General features: G+C 37.3%; 1 protein-coding gene across 7 annotated transcripts in view; it reads right to left on the reverse strand.

Annotated features, from left to right (window-relative positions):
• Positions 1–17670, reverse strand: part of LOC122974121 (zinc finger protein 239-like) — a 45909-nt gene that overhangs the window by 18383 nt on the left and 9856 nt on the right. The window contains exons 1-3 of one of the 7 annotated variants that reach the window (XM_044342029.1): positions 10602–11165; positions 8816–9554; positions 7123–7432 (exon numbers count right to left, since the gene is read on the reverse strand). The exons of 1 other annotated variant lie outside the window; for it this stretch is intronic. In XM_044342029.1, the coding sequence (XP_044197964.1) occupies positions 7299–7432; positions 8816–9554; positions 10602–10691 (963 nt within the window). In that variant the 5' untranslated portion in view covers positions 10692–11165 and the 3' untranslated portion in view covers positions 7123–7298. Of the gene's footprint in view, positions 1–1068; positions 2391–7122; positions 7433–8677; positions 9555–10601; positions 11173–17670 lie in introns of those variants that run through there. 5 more of the 7 variants (XR_006400238.1, XM_044342024.1, XR_006400237.1 and 2 more) reach the window with 5 other exon arrangements.

Consider the following 17670-nt stretch of genomic DNA (forward strand, 5'->3'; position numbering starts at 1 on the left):
GCTCCTCACCCCAGCACATCGGACTCCATTCTCTGCAAGAAGCCACCTCAGGGAGCAAGCAAGTATTCGCACAAAACCTTCATCAACTTGCTTAAACCCTGGTGCTTTCATGATTTGTAACTTCAATTGGCAATTTAGAACTAAGCTGTACCGTTGATCTGACTCGCTGCTTCTCAGTCAACAGTCAGCTCATCTGTTTATCAGGTTTTTTCATACTCATAACTGCACAATAAATAACTCTGCATCATGCATTTCAGTCATTCACTAGCCATAGCCTTGTGTACCAGTTTCCCTTTCCCTCTTGTGTCTTGTTTGTAAAATGTTGAAGTGTTTAGTACTTGTAGCTGTAGTATTAGAAATAAACGTATATATAAAAGTGAACTTGTGTTTTCTTGTGCTGGCATCTCACTTGACATTAAAAGACCTATACCCTTGAAAAATCATAATTAAGAAAAATAACAATCATAATTCTAATTGACCTCTCTTGTGTGTCCAAAAAGGAGGACTATTCCCCTATTATTATACCTACTCTAATATGAGTTATGTCACTGGACAGATAATTTCATGGTGGAGTTGTGCACAATAATAATTCATAATTCACACCATAAAATCATTAAGATATTTGAGTGCACAAATTCCTACACCATTTTAATTGCACATTTGTTATTCAAATACATTATTTTAATTAAATCATAGGTTTTACCCCCTATACCACTCCCTAATAATCAACAAAAGAGCCCATCATGCCAAATACAGTCAAAGGCCTTTTTGAAATCTAAAAACCATGAATACATTTTATTTTTATTTTGGTACACGTGTGTTAAACACAGCACACATACATTAACCAATCTAACCCCTACTCCTACTCTAAAGGTCAGAGGTCACGTAACTCCCATGAACACTTTACACAGCACTCATGTTCCTGTCCAAAAGTTTTTTAAAATCTATTTTAAGTTCATCAATCTGTGCACTCAGTTTATGATTTTGTTTGCAGAGTAAGGAAACAAGAAGCTGTTGTTTTTTTATGAGCTAGTGCCACCAGCAGGAAACAAACATGACCAAAACAGATATCAAACAGCTGATTTATTCATCTGACTCATAGAATAATGTTTTAACAATGATTACATTTTAAAGGTTTTGAAATAAACAGTGAAATGTAAACTCATTAAAGCTTCACTTGAACAGCTGAAGAAGAAGAAGAAGAAGAAGAAGAAGAAGAAGAAGAAGAAGAAGAAGTGAATATTTCTCATTTCAGGTCAAACTGAAAACAAGTCAAAAGAAAAACCTGTCAAACATCTGGTTAGAGAAAAAGCTCATGCTCAGTCCTAGCAGCTGTGGTTGCCATGAAGACGCATCATCATATAGTCTCTGCTGATGGAAGTTTGGGAAACGTTCTTTTTTTCGTCCTAACAGCAGAACAAAGTTTCAACACGTTGGCTAAAAGCGACAAGTGTTGTTCACTACAAACATATAAAAAATATATAAAATTACATCATGTCTTATTCATTAAAGGTAGATCTGAACAGTACAGTACTTGACTACACATAGTTATATTCCAGCACTGAAGTAGAACAATGAGGAGGTGTGGACGACTCAGACTGTAATGATCTAAACCTGTTTACCAACTCTGCTGCTGACTGAACAAAGATCAGAAAGATTAGGGATATTAAAGTCTCAGTGTGCTTCAAACAAAGTATTTGTCAGGTCATTACACTGAGTCTGAAAACTCCCCTAACATCTCACAACTGTCTGACCTCACAGTTGTTGAATCCAACAATTCAACTAGGGTAGGGAACTAGGGAATCCAACTGGGCTGCTTATGGCAAAGACACTGATTCTAAAGTTACAGCTGGCAGACCTCAGTTTGTAGAGAAACTCAGGATAGAACAACACTGTTATAAAGGGCATGAAGAGACGGGGGACACCACTGATCTGCCTCTAAAATATGTTCAACACGATGTTGAGTGACTGCATCGGTGGGATTTTAAGGACCTACCATGAGCATAAGTTTTCCCACATTGTTCACACCAGTACAGCTTCTCTCCAGTGTGCATGCGTTGGTGCCGTTTTAGATTACTGTCTGTAGTGAAAGCTTTCCCACATTGTTCACACCAGTACGGCTTCTCTCCAGTGTGAATGCGTTGGTGCCTTTTTAGATTACTGTCTTGAGAGAAAGTTTTCCCACATTGTTCACACCAGTATGGCTTCTCTCCAGTGTGAATGCGTTGGTGGCTTTTTAGAGTACTGTCTGTAGTGAAAGTTCTCCCACAGTGTTCACACCAGTATGGCTTCTCTCCAGTGTGAATGCGTTGGTGGCTTTTTAGATTACTGTCTGTAGTGAAAGTTCTCCCACAGTGTTCACACCAGTACGGCTTCTCTCCAGTGTGAATGTGTTGGTGGATTGTCAGGTGTCTGGCTGTGGTGAAATTTTTCCCACACTGCTGACAGTTGTATGGCTTCTCTCCAGTGTGAATGCCTTGGTGGCTTTTTAGATTACTGTCTGTAGTGAAAGTTCTCCCACAGTGTTCACACCAGTACGGCTTCTCTCCAGTGTGAATGCGTTGGTGGTTTTTTAGATTACTATATTGAGAGAAAGTTTTCCCACATTGTTCACACCAGTATGGTTTCTCTCCAGTGTGAATGCGTTGGTGGATTTTTAGACAACTGTAATCAGTGAACGTTTTCCCACATTGCTCACATGAGTATGGCTTCTCTCCAGTGTGAATGCGTTGGTGGTTTTTCAGACAACTGTCTCTAGTAAAAGCTTTCCCACATTGCTCACAGCTGTATGGCTTCTCTCCAGTGTGAATGCGTTGGTGCCTTTTTAGATGACTTTTTCTAGTGAAAGCTTTCCCACATTGCTCACAGTTGTACGGCTTCTCTCCAGTGTGAATGTGTCGATGGATATTTAGATGAGTGACTGTATTGAACGTTTTCCCACATTGCTCACAGTTGTACGGCTTCTCTCCAGTGTGAATACGTTGGTGGACTTTTAGATGAGTGACTGTATTGAAAGTTTTCCCACACTGGTCACAGCTTGGACGTTTCTGTCCTGTATGAACTTTCTGATGAATCTTTAAATATTTCGATGTCGTGAAGGCTTTGTCACAGTGCTGACAGCAGTGATGTTTGAGTCTCTGTCTTCCTGTTTGTTTCTATGACAACAGACAAACACACAGAGAAAGAGAGAGAGAGATGACATGGTAAAGCGAGTGATCTAAAACCATAAATAGAGTTGCATTATAGTAAATTTATATGACTGATAGTGAACTATGCTGACATTGTTCAATGTGAGATGTAACAGGCTGTGCAGATCGCTGCAGATTTGTACCTGGATGCTCCTTATTATGCATCATCATGAAATGTTAAGACACATTCAAATGAATGTCATTGGTATCAGCTTATTTTCAAATGCATTTATCTTAATCTTCTTTGTTGCTTAAAACAATTCCTTGTTTCGCTCTGATCAGATCCTCTTTATGAATCTCTTTGTCTCCTTGGGAGTTGGTAACAATTTATGTTTCAGACTCTTTCTGATTGGAATAATTAACCTGTATTTGTTCGTTGTCATTAACTGGTTGATTTAAAAATGATTGTTCTCTTAAAACAAATAGCATATTTTCAAAATCTGTGGGAAATCTCAAAAACACACAGAGAAAGAGAGAGAGAGATGACATGGTAAAGCGAGTGATCTAAAACCATAAATAGAGTTGCATTATGGTAAATGTAGGACCCAGAGACAATCTGTGAAACTTCACTTCTTCTTTCCCCTTTGTTTCATTGACAGCTGTACAGACTGGTGGAGCAGGTGGTGAATTGATGAATGATGAAAGCAGCTAAATGTAGCAGGCAACTATTGTTTGTTTGATTTTGTCATTTGAAGTATGAATTGAAGCTATTATTTGAAGTTTTGCACTTGGCAGTTTATCTTTGCAATCGTTTTTATATTTGTATTAAGTATTCATTTTACCCTTTGTCTTAGTAGAGAGAGACAGTTCAGAGTAGTAAATGTTTACATTCGATTCAGTATGATTTTTTTTCCTTGAGACCTTAAGTGTCTACTGCAGTCAAATGGAAAGAGTAACTAAAAACAGCAATTTAGAATCAAATCTATGAATGTATTGAATTGAGAACTGATTTTGAATCAAAAATCGTTTAGAACCGCAAATTGTTCATGAATCGAATTGTGACCCCAAGAAACGGAATGAAATTGAGTTGTGAGATTCCCTGAATCATGCAACCCTAATAACTATATCCTGCATACTATGAGGTGTAACTGACGGCAGTGACATTAATACAGAACATGAATCTGTACACAGAATAATCTTTTTACTTGTAACTCACCTGTATACAGTAATACTGTTGCAACTGCCATCCTGTCAACTGTGAAAACTGACAAATGATCTGATGTCCTTCTTTAAACAGAAACTTGTAAGGCCAGTATACTAAAAGCAAAACCTGTGCTCCCTGTGTGCAGATCCATCTGTATGGGACCGATAATATACTTTTACTTAAGTAGGGTTTTCCATACAGGACTTTTACGTGTAATTGAGCATTTTTGCACTGTATTGTTTGTATTATATTTTAATATCATATTGATGTTTTAATTTAAGTTAAGGATCTGAACACTTCTTCGAACACTGCAGATATGTTTGAAACATGGACTACATGTCCCCTGTTAGCAGCGCTGAAGGCACAGTGAAGCTCAGTATCTGACATTAACTAGAAATCCTGTTCAGAAACATTTAAAATGTCTTATTACAGTTTGTCTTTTGTTGTGCGCGCTCCCGCGAAAGGCGGGATTTTACTACGATGTACTGCGTATGCGCAAATCTAAAGTAAACAACAGAACATTATTTTCTAACTTTGTTCATATTACTCGCAACAAGGTGAAACCAGAAAACACTGAGACCTTTTGTAGTTTTTACGCCCGACAAACTCCGTGAACACAAAGCCCGGAAGTGTTTTAGTTTTCTATTTTTTTCTTTCAAACAACAGAATGAGACACATGGACCCTCGTGACTCGTTCTCGTGTCTTTGGTCTCATCATGAAGTCATGAACACTGACCTGTTTATCGGTGGTAGCACAGGGTGAGCCTGATTCCTCCCTTTTAACAGGGTTGTTGGTAAGGTGCTCTGGGTTCTGGTTCTCCTCCATTCTGCTCTTGTGGTCGCCCTGGACGTAGAAATCCAGCAGGACTGTCTCTGACTGAGGAACTGCTTCTCTGTCCAGTCAAAAATATCACCTCCGTGTTCTCGCGATATTACAGCGTCTCGCGGTCACTTGGAGCTCGTGTGAGATGAACTGAACCTTCGCTAAGCCCCGCCCTGCATAGTTACCGTTACTAAGGTGGCGGATTTTTTTTAAAATCAAAATGTCTTCTTTATTTCCTTCAGATAAATTATACTGGACTGCAGCGTTGGGACAAATGAATAACAAACAATAATGAGGTAAAAGACGTTTTTTATAAACTAATTTCTCAGAATACACCCTGTAAAAACATATGTTGCACAAAGATTTGAAGTTTAACAGCATGTAATGTGTGCTTTTTGTAATTCCTGACCTGAAAAACTTGAATTTTGGAAACTTCCTGTGGACTAAAAAAACTTTTACTGTGAATTTAAAGAACTTAAAAGGACTTACCTTCTACTCTACTGACACTAGAAACAACAACGTTTTAATGTCAGTCTTTTTATTGTACTGTGACAATATTTTACTCATAAAAGTGAATGTTGAGCAAATAAAACAACTATTTATTTATTTAAATAATGAACTAAAAACATCAGAAACTTATTGAAAAACAGTCAAAAGAACAACTCATACCTAAATTTTATTTGTATTGCTTGTCTTTTCTGTTAATGTATGAATGCTTATGTACACATACATTAGAATAAAAGTACAGAAGTATCTGTTGCTAAATGTACTAAACGTATCAAAAGTAAAAGTACTCATTATACAAAATGGTTTTGTAATATTTATTTTTCAGTAATAGATCCAATACTCCAAAACTTGAATATTAGTACTGATTCATTGCAGCATTTTAATATAGTGAATGCAGAGCTAATTTAAAAGATTTATACTGTTGCATAGTCTCAATTAATGTTTTACATTTAAAATATTGACCTGAAAAGCAGCTACAGCTGTGACATAAATTTAGTGGAGTAAAAATACAATAACACAATACAATAAAAAGTGTTTGTTACAAAATTGAAAGCTTTAAAAGTAAAAGTACTCATTCTTGAGAATGACTCCACTCAGTGTTTCACTATATATCTTTTATAGTATTGGGAGGGGATTGGGGCTGGTGTGCCAGCTGTTGACAATCCTCACAGTTTGAGGGAAGAGGCTGTTGAAGAGACTGGTATAGGAGGCCCTGATGCTCTGGTGCCTCCTACTGGATGGTAGCAGGATGAGGAGGCTGTGGCAGGGGTGGGTGGGGTCCTTCATGATGCTGAGGGCCTTGTGGGTGCACCGTGTTTCATAGATATGAAGATGTGACTCAGAGCATCTTCTGAATCTGGAGTCATGAGTTGAGAATCAAGCCTAGGAGAGCATGAGAGCATAAACCAGGAGCTCTCTTCCAATGGAACCTTTTCAAAGCCGGACTGGCCGACTCCCTCATTACTACCAGATCCAGACTCCAGCTCCTCACCCCAGCACATCGGACTCCATTCTGCGCCAGAAGCCACCTCAGGGAGCAAGCAAGTATTCGTACAAAACCTTCATCAACTTGCTTAAACCCTGGTGCTTTCATGATTTGTAACTTCAATCGACAATTTAGAACTAAGCTGTTGTACCGTTGATCTGACTCACTGCTTCTCAGTCAACAGTCATCTGTTTATCAGGTTTTTTCATACTCATATACTGTGTTAAACACAGCACACATACATTAACCAATCTAACCCCCACTCCTTCTACTCTAAAGGTCAGAGGTCACGTAACTGCCATGAACACTTTACACAGCACTCATGTTCCTGTCCAAAAGTTTTTTAAAATCTATTTTAAGTTCATCAATCTGTGCACTCAGTTTATGATTTTGTTTGCAGAGTAAGGAAACAAGAAGCAGTTATTTTTTTTATGAGCTAGCGCCACCAGCAGGAAACAAACATGACCAAAACAGATATCAAACAGCTGATTTATTCATCTGACTCATAGAATAATGTTTTAACAATGATTACATTTTAAAAGGTTTTGAAATAAAACAACAATGAAAAGTAAACTCATTAAAGCTTCACTTGAACAGCTGAAGAAAAAGAAGAAGTGAATATTTCTCATTTCAGGTCAAACTGAAAACAAGTCAAAAGAAAAACCTGTCAAACATCTGGTTAGAGAAAAAGCTCATGCTCAGTCCTAGCAGCTGTGGTTGCCATGAAGACGCATCATCATATAGTCTCTGCTGATGGAAGTTTGGGAAACGTTCTTTTTTTCGTTCTAACAGCAGAACAAAGTTTCAACACGTTGGCTAAAAGCGACAAGTGTTGTTCACTACAAACATAAAAAAATATATAAAATTACATCATGTCTTATTCATTAAAGGTAGATCCAACAGTACAGTACTTCGCTACACATGGTTAGTTATATTCCAGCACTGAAGTAGAACAATGAGGAGGTGTTGACGACTCAGACTGTAATGATTTGTTTACCAACTCTGCTACTGACTGAACAAAGATCAGAAAGATTAGGGATATTAAAGTCTCAGTGTGCTTCAAACAAAGTATTCGTCAGGTCGTCACACTGAGTCTGAAAACTCCCCTAACATCTCACAACTGTCTGACCTCACAGTTGTTGAATCCAACAATTCAACTATCTCTGGAACCTTTGAAGCTTTTCTATGTCACATGACAGTAAACTGAATTAGTTGGGGATTTTGGATTGTTGATCAGACAAAACAAGACATGAAGACGTCACCTTAGACTGTAAGAAATAACAGGCATGTTTCGGTATTTTCATATTTTTCTGACATTTTATGAACTAATTGCCTCAAAATTTATATGACTGGTAGTGAACTATGCTGACATTATTCAATGTGAGATGTAACAGGCTGTGCAGATCTCTGCAGATTTGTACCTGGATGCTCCTTATTATGCATCATCATGAAATGTTAAGACACATTCAAATGAATTTCATTGTTATCAACTTATTTTCAAATGCATTTATCTTAATCTTCCTTGTTTCTTAAAACAATTCCTTGTTTCGCTCTAATCAGATCCTCTTTATGAATCTCTTTGTCTCCTTGGGAGTTGATAACAATTTATGTTTCAGGCTCTTTCTGATTGGAATAATTAACCTGTATTTGTTCGTTGTCATTAAATGGTTGATTTAAAAATGATTGTTCTCTTAACACAAATAGCACATTTTCAAAATCTAATTACCATTAAACTGAACTCAATTGTCTGCAAAACCACCAAAAACAAATCCTGAATCCACCTTAAACTCATTTAAACTAGTTTCAAGCTTTCTTTGAGTTACTTTAAATGCTGTTACTTTCCCCCATTGATGATGTTACGCTACTCACACTTTCAGCAATTCTATGATGTGGATCAACATGAAACTCAAGTTGAAAAATGAAAACGCTTCCAGGGTAGAAGTAATCTACAACCAAGCACTGAGCTTAAAAATTGGTCACATGGGCCGCTAATGGCAAAGACACTGATTCTAAAGTTTCAGCTGGCAGACCTCAGTTTGTAGAGAAACTCAGGATAGAACAACACTGTTATTAAAGGCATGAAGAGACGGGGGACACCACTGATCTGCCTCTAAAATATGTTCAACACGATGTTGAGTGACTGCATCGGTGGGATTTTAAGGACCTACCATGAGCAAAATTTTTCCCACATTTGTCACACCAGTACGGCTTCTCTCCGGTGTGAATGCGTTGGTGCCGTTTTAGAGTACTGTCTTGAGAGAAAGTTTTCCCACATTGCTCACACCAGTACGGCTTCTCTCCAGTGTGAATGCGTTGGTGCCTTTTTAGAGTACTGTCTGTAGTGAAAGTTTTCCCACATTGTTCACACCAGTACGGCTTCTCTCCAGTATGAATGCGTTGGTGCCTTTTTCGATTACTGTCTGTAGTGAAAGTTCTCCCACAGTGTTCACACCAGTACGGCTTCTCTCCAGTGTGAATGCGTTGGTGGCTTATTAGATTACTGTCGTTAGTAAAACTTTTACCACATAGTTCACACCGGTACGGCTTCTCTCCAGTGTGGATACGTTGGTGGACTATCAGATGACTGACTGTAGTGAAAGTGTTCCCACACTGCTCACAGCTGTACGGCTTTTCTCCAGTGTGAATGTATTGGTGGCTTTTTAGATTACTGTATTGAGAGAAAGTTTTCCCACATTGTTTACATCTGTATGGCTTCTCTCCAGTGTGAATGCGTTGGTGGCTTTTTAGATGAGTGACTGTATTGAAAGCTTTCCCACACTGGTCACAGCTTGGACGTTTCTGTCCTGTATGAACTTTCTGATGAATCTTTAAATATTTCGATGTCGAGAAGGCTTTGTCACAGTGCTGACAGCAGTGATGTTTGAGTCTCTGTCTTCCTGTTTGTTTCTATGACAACAGACAAACACACAGAGAAAGAGAGAGAGAGATGACATGGTAAAGTGAGTGATCTAAAACCATAAATAGAGTTGCATTATAGTAAATGTAAGACTCATAGACAATCTGTGAAACTTCACTTCTTCTTTCCCCTTTGTTTCATTGACAGCTGTACAGACTGGTGGAGCAGGTGGCGAATTGATGAATGATGAAAGCAGCTGAATGTAGCAGGCAACTATTGTTTGTTTGATTTTGTCATTTGAAGTATGAATTGAATTTATTATTTGAAGTTTTGCACTTGGCAGTTTATCTTTGCAATCGTTTTTATATTTGTATTAAGTATTCATTTAACCTTTGTCTTAGTAGAGAGAGACAGTTCAGAGTAGTAAATGTTTACATTTGATTCAGTATGATTTTTTTTCCCTTGAGACCTTAAGTGTCTACTGCAGTCAAATGGAAAGAGTAACTAAAAACAGCAATCTAGAATCAGATCTATGTATGTATTGAATTGAGAATTGATTATGATTCAAAAATCGTTTTGAATCAAAAATCGTTCGTGAATCAAATCGTGACCCCGATAATTGGAATCAAATTGAAATGTGAAATTTCCTGAATGGTGCACCTCTAATAACTATATCCCGCCTACTGTGAGGTGTAACTGACGGCAGTGACATTAATGCAGAAGACAAAACTGTACACAGAATAATCTTTTTACTTGTAACTCACCTGTACACTGTAATGCTGTTGCAACTACCATCCTGATGACTGTGAAAACTGACAAATGATCTGATGCCCTTCTTTAAACAGAAACTTGTAAGGCCGGTATACTAAAAGCAAAACCTGTGCTCCATGTATTCGGATCCTTGGATCCATCTGTAGATACTGGGACTGCTAATGTACTTTTACTTAAGTAGGATTTTTCATGCAGAAGTTTTACTTGTAATTGAGTATTTTTACATTGCTGTATTGGTACTTTTACTTAATTGACCCGCGAGACTCGTCCTCGTGTCTTTAGCCTCGTTATGAAGCCGGTTTTATCATGAAGTCATGAACACTGACCTGTTTATCGGTGGTAGCAGAGGGTGAGTCTGGTTCTTCCCTTTTACCGGGGTTGTAGATAAGGTGCTCCGGGTTCTGGTTCTCCTCCATTCTGCTCTTATGGTAGTCCTGGTGGTTGAAATCCAGCAAGACTTTCTGACTGATGACATGTGTTGCTGCCCGATTTGAATCGCTACCCGATTTATATCACGCATGGGCATCACTGCTCGATCTATACCGCGCATGCGCGTAAACTGACAGCTACGTACGGCAAGTCCTTTGGACAAACAACACTAGAGTTGAGTTTAACGGTTTCTATCACTGCTCGGCACCTGACGTGACCACAGTACTACTACATCCACAAAAATGAAAACTTTCGAGTATCATCAACTTTTGAGAGATTACATCTGTAACGATGTATTTCACCCCAGTCTTTCCAGGATGGAGCGAAGTGAAATGCACCGTGCCGCTTCCAACTATATAATTAAAGGTAACTTAAGCTCATTCGGCCAGTATGCACAGTAGGTTAAGTTAACATTTTCCCGGGCAAATTAGTATATGGTGACCAGACGTTGTCCCGGTTACCGTTACTAAGATGGTGGATTTTTTAAATCAAAATGGCTCCTTGATTTCCTTCAGATAAATTATACTGGACTGCAGCTTTGGGGTAAATGAATAATAAAGAATAATGAGGTAAAAGAGGTTTCTAGAGTACACCCTGTATAAACATATGTTGTAGACAGATTTGAAGTTTAACACGATAAAATGTGTTTTTTAAAAATTCCTGCCCTGAAACACTTGAATTTTGGAAACTTTCTTTGGACTAAAAAAAAACTTCTAATGTGAATTTAAAGAATTTAAAGGACTTACCATCTACTCTGATGAAACTAGAAACACTGACATTTTAATGTCAGTCCTTTTATTATACTGGGACAATATTTTACTTCTAAAAGTAAATGTTCAGCAAATAAAACCACTATTTATTTATAAATGAACTAAAAACATCAGAAACAGTCAAAAGAACAATTCATAAATTCAAAATTTTATTTGTATTGCTTGTTTTTACTATTAATGTTTATGTACACTTATATTAGTATAAAAGTACAGAAGTATCTGTTGCAAAATGTACTAAACATATCAAAAGTAAAAGTACTCATTCTACAAAATGATTTTCTAATATTTCTTTTATGTTACTCGAATATTAGTACTGATTCATTGCAGCATTTTAATATGGTGAATGCAGAGCTAATTTTAAAGATTCATACTGTTGCATAATCTAAATTGATATGTTTTACATTTAAAATATTGACCCGAAAAGCAGCTACAGCTGTGACATAAATTTAGTGGAGTAAAAATACAATAACACAATACAATAAAAAGTATTCGTTACAAAATTGAAAGTACCAAAAGTAAAAGTACTCATTCTAAAGAATGGCTCACATAATCTTGATGGATGTCTCCCTATAAGATAAGAGTTTTATTTAGTTTGGTGTGTCCAACCCTCAGCCTTGTTAAGGTGCAGTATATGACATTCAGCCCCACTAGATGTTGAACTACAGCAACAGTATATCGGACAAAAATAAATGCACACGTTGTTTACTCAATAAAGTAGGAAAATAAAAGAAAGCAGCATCTGAACAAACAGCTCACAAAACTCTAAATTAACTGTCAAAGTTCACACCTACCCTAGAGACGTGTGTATAACTATTTAGTTGTTATTTAGAGTTATGTTTTAACTTATCTCTGTGGTGCAACTGCTTTATGATCTGTGCAGCTCTTTGGTAATTTACTGCTGGCTCTAATGTCTGTGTAGCATCTTGATATCTTGACAACGTCATAGCACAGATTCAATGTAAAGTGTAAGCTTTACGCTATATTCAGTGAGTGATAATGGTGGTGGGGTAATGTGTTTGGGGGGAAGGGTGAGGAGGGGTTTGATATCAATGATCAATACAATAATAATAATAATGTCTTTAAAATGGTAAATGTCATAACTGTTTCATGGTCAGACTTCCTTTTGTTCAAGTTAGAGCAGTCCTCTACATTTTGCTGAACATAATTTTACTGTGTGAGTGAAACATTGGTAATGATCTGGAAAAAAAGTAATTTCAAACTTTTCTTTCTATGTTGTGCTATCAAAATTATATTTACATGGAATGCAGTGGTAATGGTAAATTAAAATAAATCAATGACTACAGGAGTAAATTTTTTTACATATTTACTATAAGATTATGCATGGTAGTTGTATTAAAAAACATTAGAACTGTGTTCCTGACGACATTCCTGTGCTTGCTTAAGAAAACAACAAGAGGTTACTTCAAGTCATGAAAACCCTCTAAACCTATCTGCGGTAAGACATGAGGAGGCAGTACCGCTGCTCTGCATATGCAGAGTACGCAGAGCGTGTGGGGCCTCAAGTACCAGGCGGGGGCCCCCAAAATTAAGGTTGATAAAAACGTCATGATAATTATCACATTACTACATTTTAACACAAATTGTAGTAGTAAGTAGTAAGTTCTTTAGCGTGAGTGAAGACACAAAGCTCACAATTTGTAATACCTTAAAGTCCAAAAAATAAAAAATAAAAAATCCTATTCTTAATTCTTATAAGGAAAATCAGAATTGCCAAAAATCCCATAAAACTGCTATCAGTGCATCATTAATATTAATATGAAATCACAGCTGTGTCATTTTTGTTAAATGTAGACTTTTTTTATTTGTATGTCAGCTCTTTGACCTTTGGCCAGATTGGAGCACTGGAGCCCATCTTGGGACTTGACTCAGACTTGACTAAGGGCCCCCATGACCAATTATGCTTAGGGCCTCCAAATGGTTAGCAGTGGCCCTGTGAGGAGGAGCGGCGTCTCGAGCCAAAAGGGACAAGGCGTGAGGTGCTACAGGCCGCAGCCGGACCTTATTGCGTTATGAAGAACAGTTTTATCATGAAGTCATGAGCACTGACCTGTTTATGGGTGGTAGCAGAGGTTGAGCCTGATTCTTCCCTTTTAACGGGGTTGTCGGTGCATTGTTCCGAGTTATGGCTCTCCTCCATTCCGCTCTTGTAGTGGTCCTGGAAGGTGAAATCCAGCAGGTCTCCTCTGTAATTGCTGTACTGTTCCCCTTCTTCCTTGGGTTTCAACAGAAGCTTGCGTCCTAAATGTTGCACTACTGCCATCTTCTGGACTTAGTTAGCTCCTACAGCCTCCAGTATGTCAGATAGCACTTTCTGCCTTGCCCCCTATCACCACACTCCAGTATATTTTTTACTCTTGCTCCTGTTAGCCCTAATCTTTTCATTTCTTCCGTCATGTCCTTTCTCTCAGCTTCATATTCCCTGCAATTAACAAGAACATGCCCTACAGTTTCTGACACCTGGCAATAAAACCAGTTGGATGCTTCCCTATAATGTGAAATGTACTATTCAGATTACTGTGTCCTATTCTTAACCTACTCATGATTGTCTCCTCTTTTGTATTTCCTTCCCTACTTCTCACAATACCAATTCTATTTTGAATGGAATGGAAATGTCTCCCTCATGTCTCCTGATTCCAGTGCTGTTGTCACTCTTTATTAATTTCTTTTCATACAACACCCTTTCCTTCTGATTTTGAGAGACTAATATCACAGGTGCAGGTTGAGGAGCTGGTCTGGCCAGAGCAGTATCATAGGTGATTTGATGTTGAGGGAGGGAGGCTCTGCTGACAGAAGGGGCTCTCTGGATGTGGGGTGCAGGAGGCTGTGGGTGGGGGCAGTGAGGTGGAGCAAGGTGAGTAGGGCTGGGCTGTGATGGTATGTTTCTTGGGCATCTGGAGGTCCTATAGAGTGTTCTTGTGTACTTGTGAAACGTCATCAGTCACAGCCCAAGTACTTTTCCAATTCCAGGCAAGTACAAACCAAATGCCATGTGTCCGTCCTTCATGATCTTTTATCTTAAAACAAACTGCACATTTTCAGTAAAGCTATCACTGACTGTGTACCATTGATTTGACTCACAGCTTCTCAGTTAACAGTCGTCTCATCTGTCTATCAGGTCTCTCTCACCAACTACACAATAGATAACTTTGCATCATTCATTACGTGTGTGTAGCTAAAAGTGAAGTTGGTGTTTTCTTGTGCATGCATCTCAGTAACTTACCTTAAAAGACCTATCCCCTCACAGAATCATAATTAATCATCATTTTAATTGACCTCTCTTGTGTGGCCAACAACAGGGACCATTTCCCTATTTTTATACATCGCTTGATTCACTCTGACTTTATTTCCTGGAACACCTGTGTGCCCAACAGTAAACCAACTTCCTGAATGTTTAACAAACATTTCATTTTAAACAGAATTTAATGAGCATATCTCTTAGCAGTAAATATGTTTTTGAGCCACTGCACAATGACAAATCTTCTCAGCTTTCACTGACAGGTTTTGTCGGTTTTGTCGGAATCCTGCTGTTCATCATGAAGAAACAGGTAAGAAACAGAGAGATGGGAATGAGTTTTTATACTTTAATCTGAACATGAGAGAAATATTAACCAGTTATTGCAGTTAAGTCAGCTAAACTAAACTAATACCAGGACACAAGATTTTTATTTCTTTTGATGTTTTCACATCACAAACGATGAACAACAACATTAAAACAAGAGTCTTGCAGGTAAAACATGTTTAGTGTGGGGTTGCTGTTCTGAAGGTGCGCTTGATTTGACTGTAACTGCAATAACTGGGCAGAGATAAGCCTCCTGAATTTGAACCCCAAATGCTGTCAAAACTTTCATTTACAAGTTCCAAAGGTTGGAACTCTTCTGTTATTGAGTTTGTTTTTATCCTGTTTGATTGATTGGTTTATCTCTTTGTTTTCATTTGTGTTTGTCTGACATGACACATCTCAAGGGGTTTACCCAGATTTAATACATTCACTACAATCAATGGTGGAAATAATGATTAGTTGCAGCCATGGTTAACTTTTTTAAAAACTATTTCTGTATGTGTGAACAACCAAGTGCAACATCAGTAATATGTTTGAGGAGAAACTGTCCAAAAATGTGTTCATTTAAAGACCATCACATCTTCTTCATTCTCTCTGGGCTCACTTTTGATTTTCTGACACAATCGGACAACACGTTGTACTAACTCATTCTGTTGGAGCTTAAAAACACTAACAATATATAAAATACTAGAGCATGATATTGAAAACAAGACACAATCAGGTCAAAGTGGAGCTTAGAATTAGGTGGATAGTTAAACGAGGAACATTGGGAAAACACATATAAAGCAATACATAAAACAACAATTGGATTTATTTGAGGGAGTACTCAAGGATAATATGCACAAGATTCTTTATCACGCCAAAAATACAATCAAAATTTACAATATACATTAAACCAGACTGTTGGAGAAGCTGTGGTGAAAAGAAAGATAAATCACTTGCATGTGTTCTTTTTCTGCCCATTACTAAAAGTGTCCAAGCAACTATTGGCCCAAATACACAAGAGACCTTGATTATAAGACAGGCTCCTTTCCAACACCTATTTTTGGAAAATATTTTGACTACTTGCATCATACTAGTTACATACTCACACAATCTCCTACCAGGCTCTAAGAAGCAGTCAAAGATGATTTCCTCCAGCAGTTAGCATTTATAAGACTGCCTGTTTGTCTTTTTGAGCTTATCATCTGAAACAGTGGTATTTGACAGCCTGACATATTCCGTTTCTGCAGTAGAGACATTGGAAGACGCTTTCTTTTGCACAAGCCTTCAGAAACTCCTGCAGCTTAAACTGGACTAACCAAACACTTTTAGGGCTGACTGACTCTAACACACTCACTATAGACAGACTTAAAGACACTCACTAGCCTAGCAACATTAAGGCTACAAACAGCCCATAATGTAATGCTCTGTGTAGCAGTCAGTTTTACACCGATGCTTTATCCATTCAAAAAGATCTGATGTTGTGAACATGTAATTGTCTAGACCCCAAGTTTAAGACTACCCCACTTTTTCAGACATATTTCCAGAAAAAAGAAGTCTTATATATCAGCACCAATATGGTCATTATAACCTCTTTCATAAAAAATTTTCAAATTAAACAGGCACTTGAACCAAAATGTATTATTTTAGGTAAATCACCATCTGAACTCACATTAGAAATAGACAGATACCTCTAAAGGATACTTAGAATTGCAGTTATGAAACAGATAATGAGGAACTGGTTAAAACCTACTCCACCATCATATAACAACTGGAAGTCAAATGTAAACAGCATTTTAAAAATGGCAAGAATAACTTGTTGAATCAGAAATGAAGAACTAGAATATTTGAAATGGTGGAATAAAGGGATTAAATATGTGGATCACAATTAAAAAACATTAAAGGATTTATTCTGAAAGGAGGCAGATGCCGAGCTATAAAATAAGGATTCAACCTTGAAGAGTTTGAAGAGTCAAAGACGTAATCAAATCAAATATTTGACATGGATAAATTACTTAAACAGTGAGCTAATTTTTAATTTTATTTATTTATTTGCTTTAACTATTTTCTTTGTGTATGTCTGTTGGTTTGTACAGATGTGTATGTATATAAGTGTTTTTATACATGTATATGTACAGTATACTGGATATATGTATGTGCTCCATATTGCCTACGTTTTCCCCCTCATTCTTTTCCTCCTTTTCATTTTACTTCATTTTTTTACTGTCATTTTTTTCACTATAAAATATATAAATAAAGAATGCTTGTATGAATGAAAGTATGAACATATGTAAGCAAATGTAAATCTACGTAAACTTTTGCAATGAAGTATAAAAAAACACACTAACAAAAATGGTCAGATGCAATATCAGGTGTTTTAACTGCTTCAAAATAACATTCAATAATAAAAAATGACACCAATGTAAATTAATATAAATACTAAAGATCATTAAGAAAAACTTGACACAAGAAAGAAAACATTTACTGGTAGGTATATTTAGATGTCTCACTGGAAACCTAACAAGGCCCCTTACCAATATTCAATCCCATCTAACTATAAAGGAACGAATCTCTGTATGTCTGTCTGTTGTGCGTTATGTGTGCTTTGCGTATTTCGACAACCGTTCATCCAAT

Source organism: Thunnus albacares, chromosome 22 (assembly GCF_914725855.1).
Source record: "Thunnus albacares chromosome 22, fThuAlb1.1, whole genome shotgun sequence".
Lineage (NCBI taxonomy): Eukaryota > Metazoa > Chordata > Actinopteri > Scombriformes > Scombridae > Thunnus > Thunnus albacares.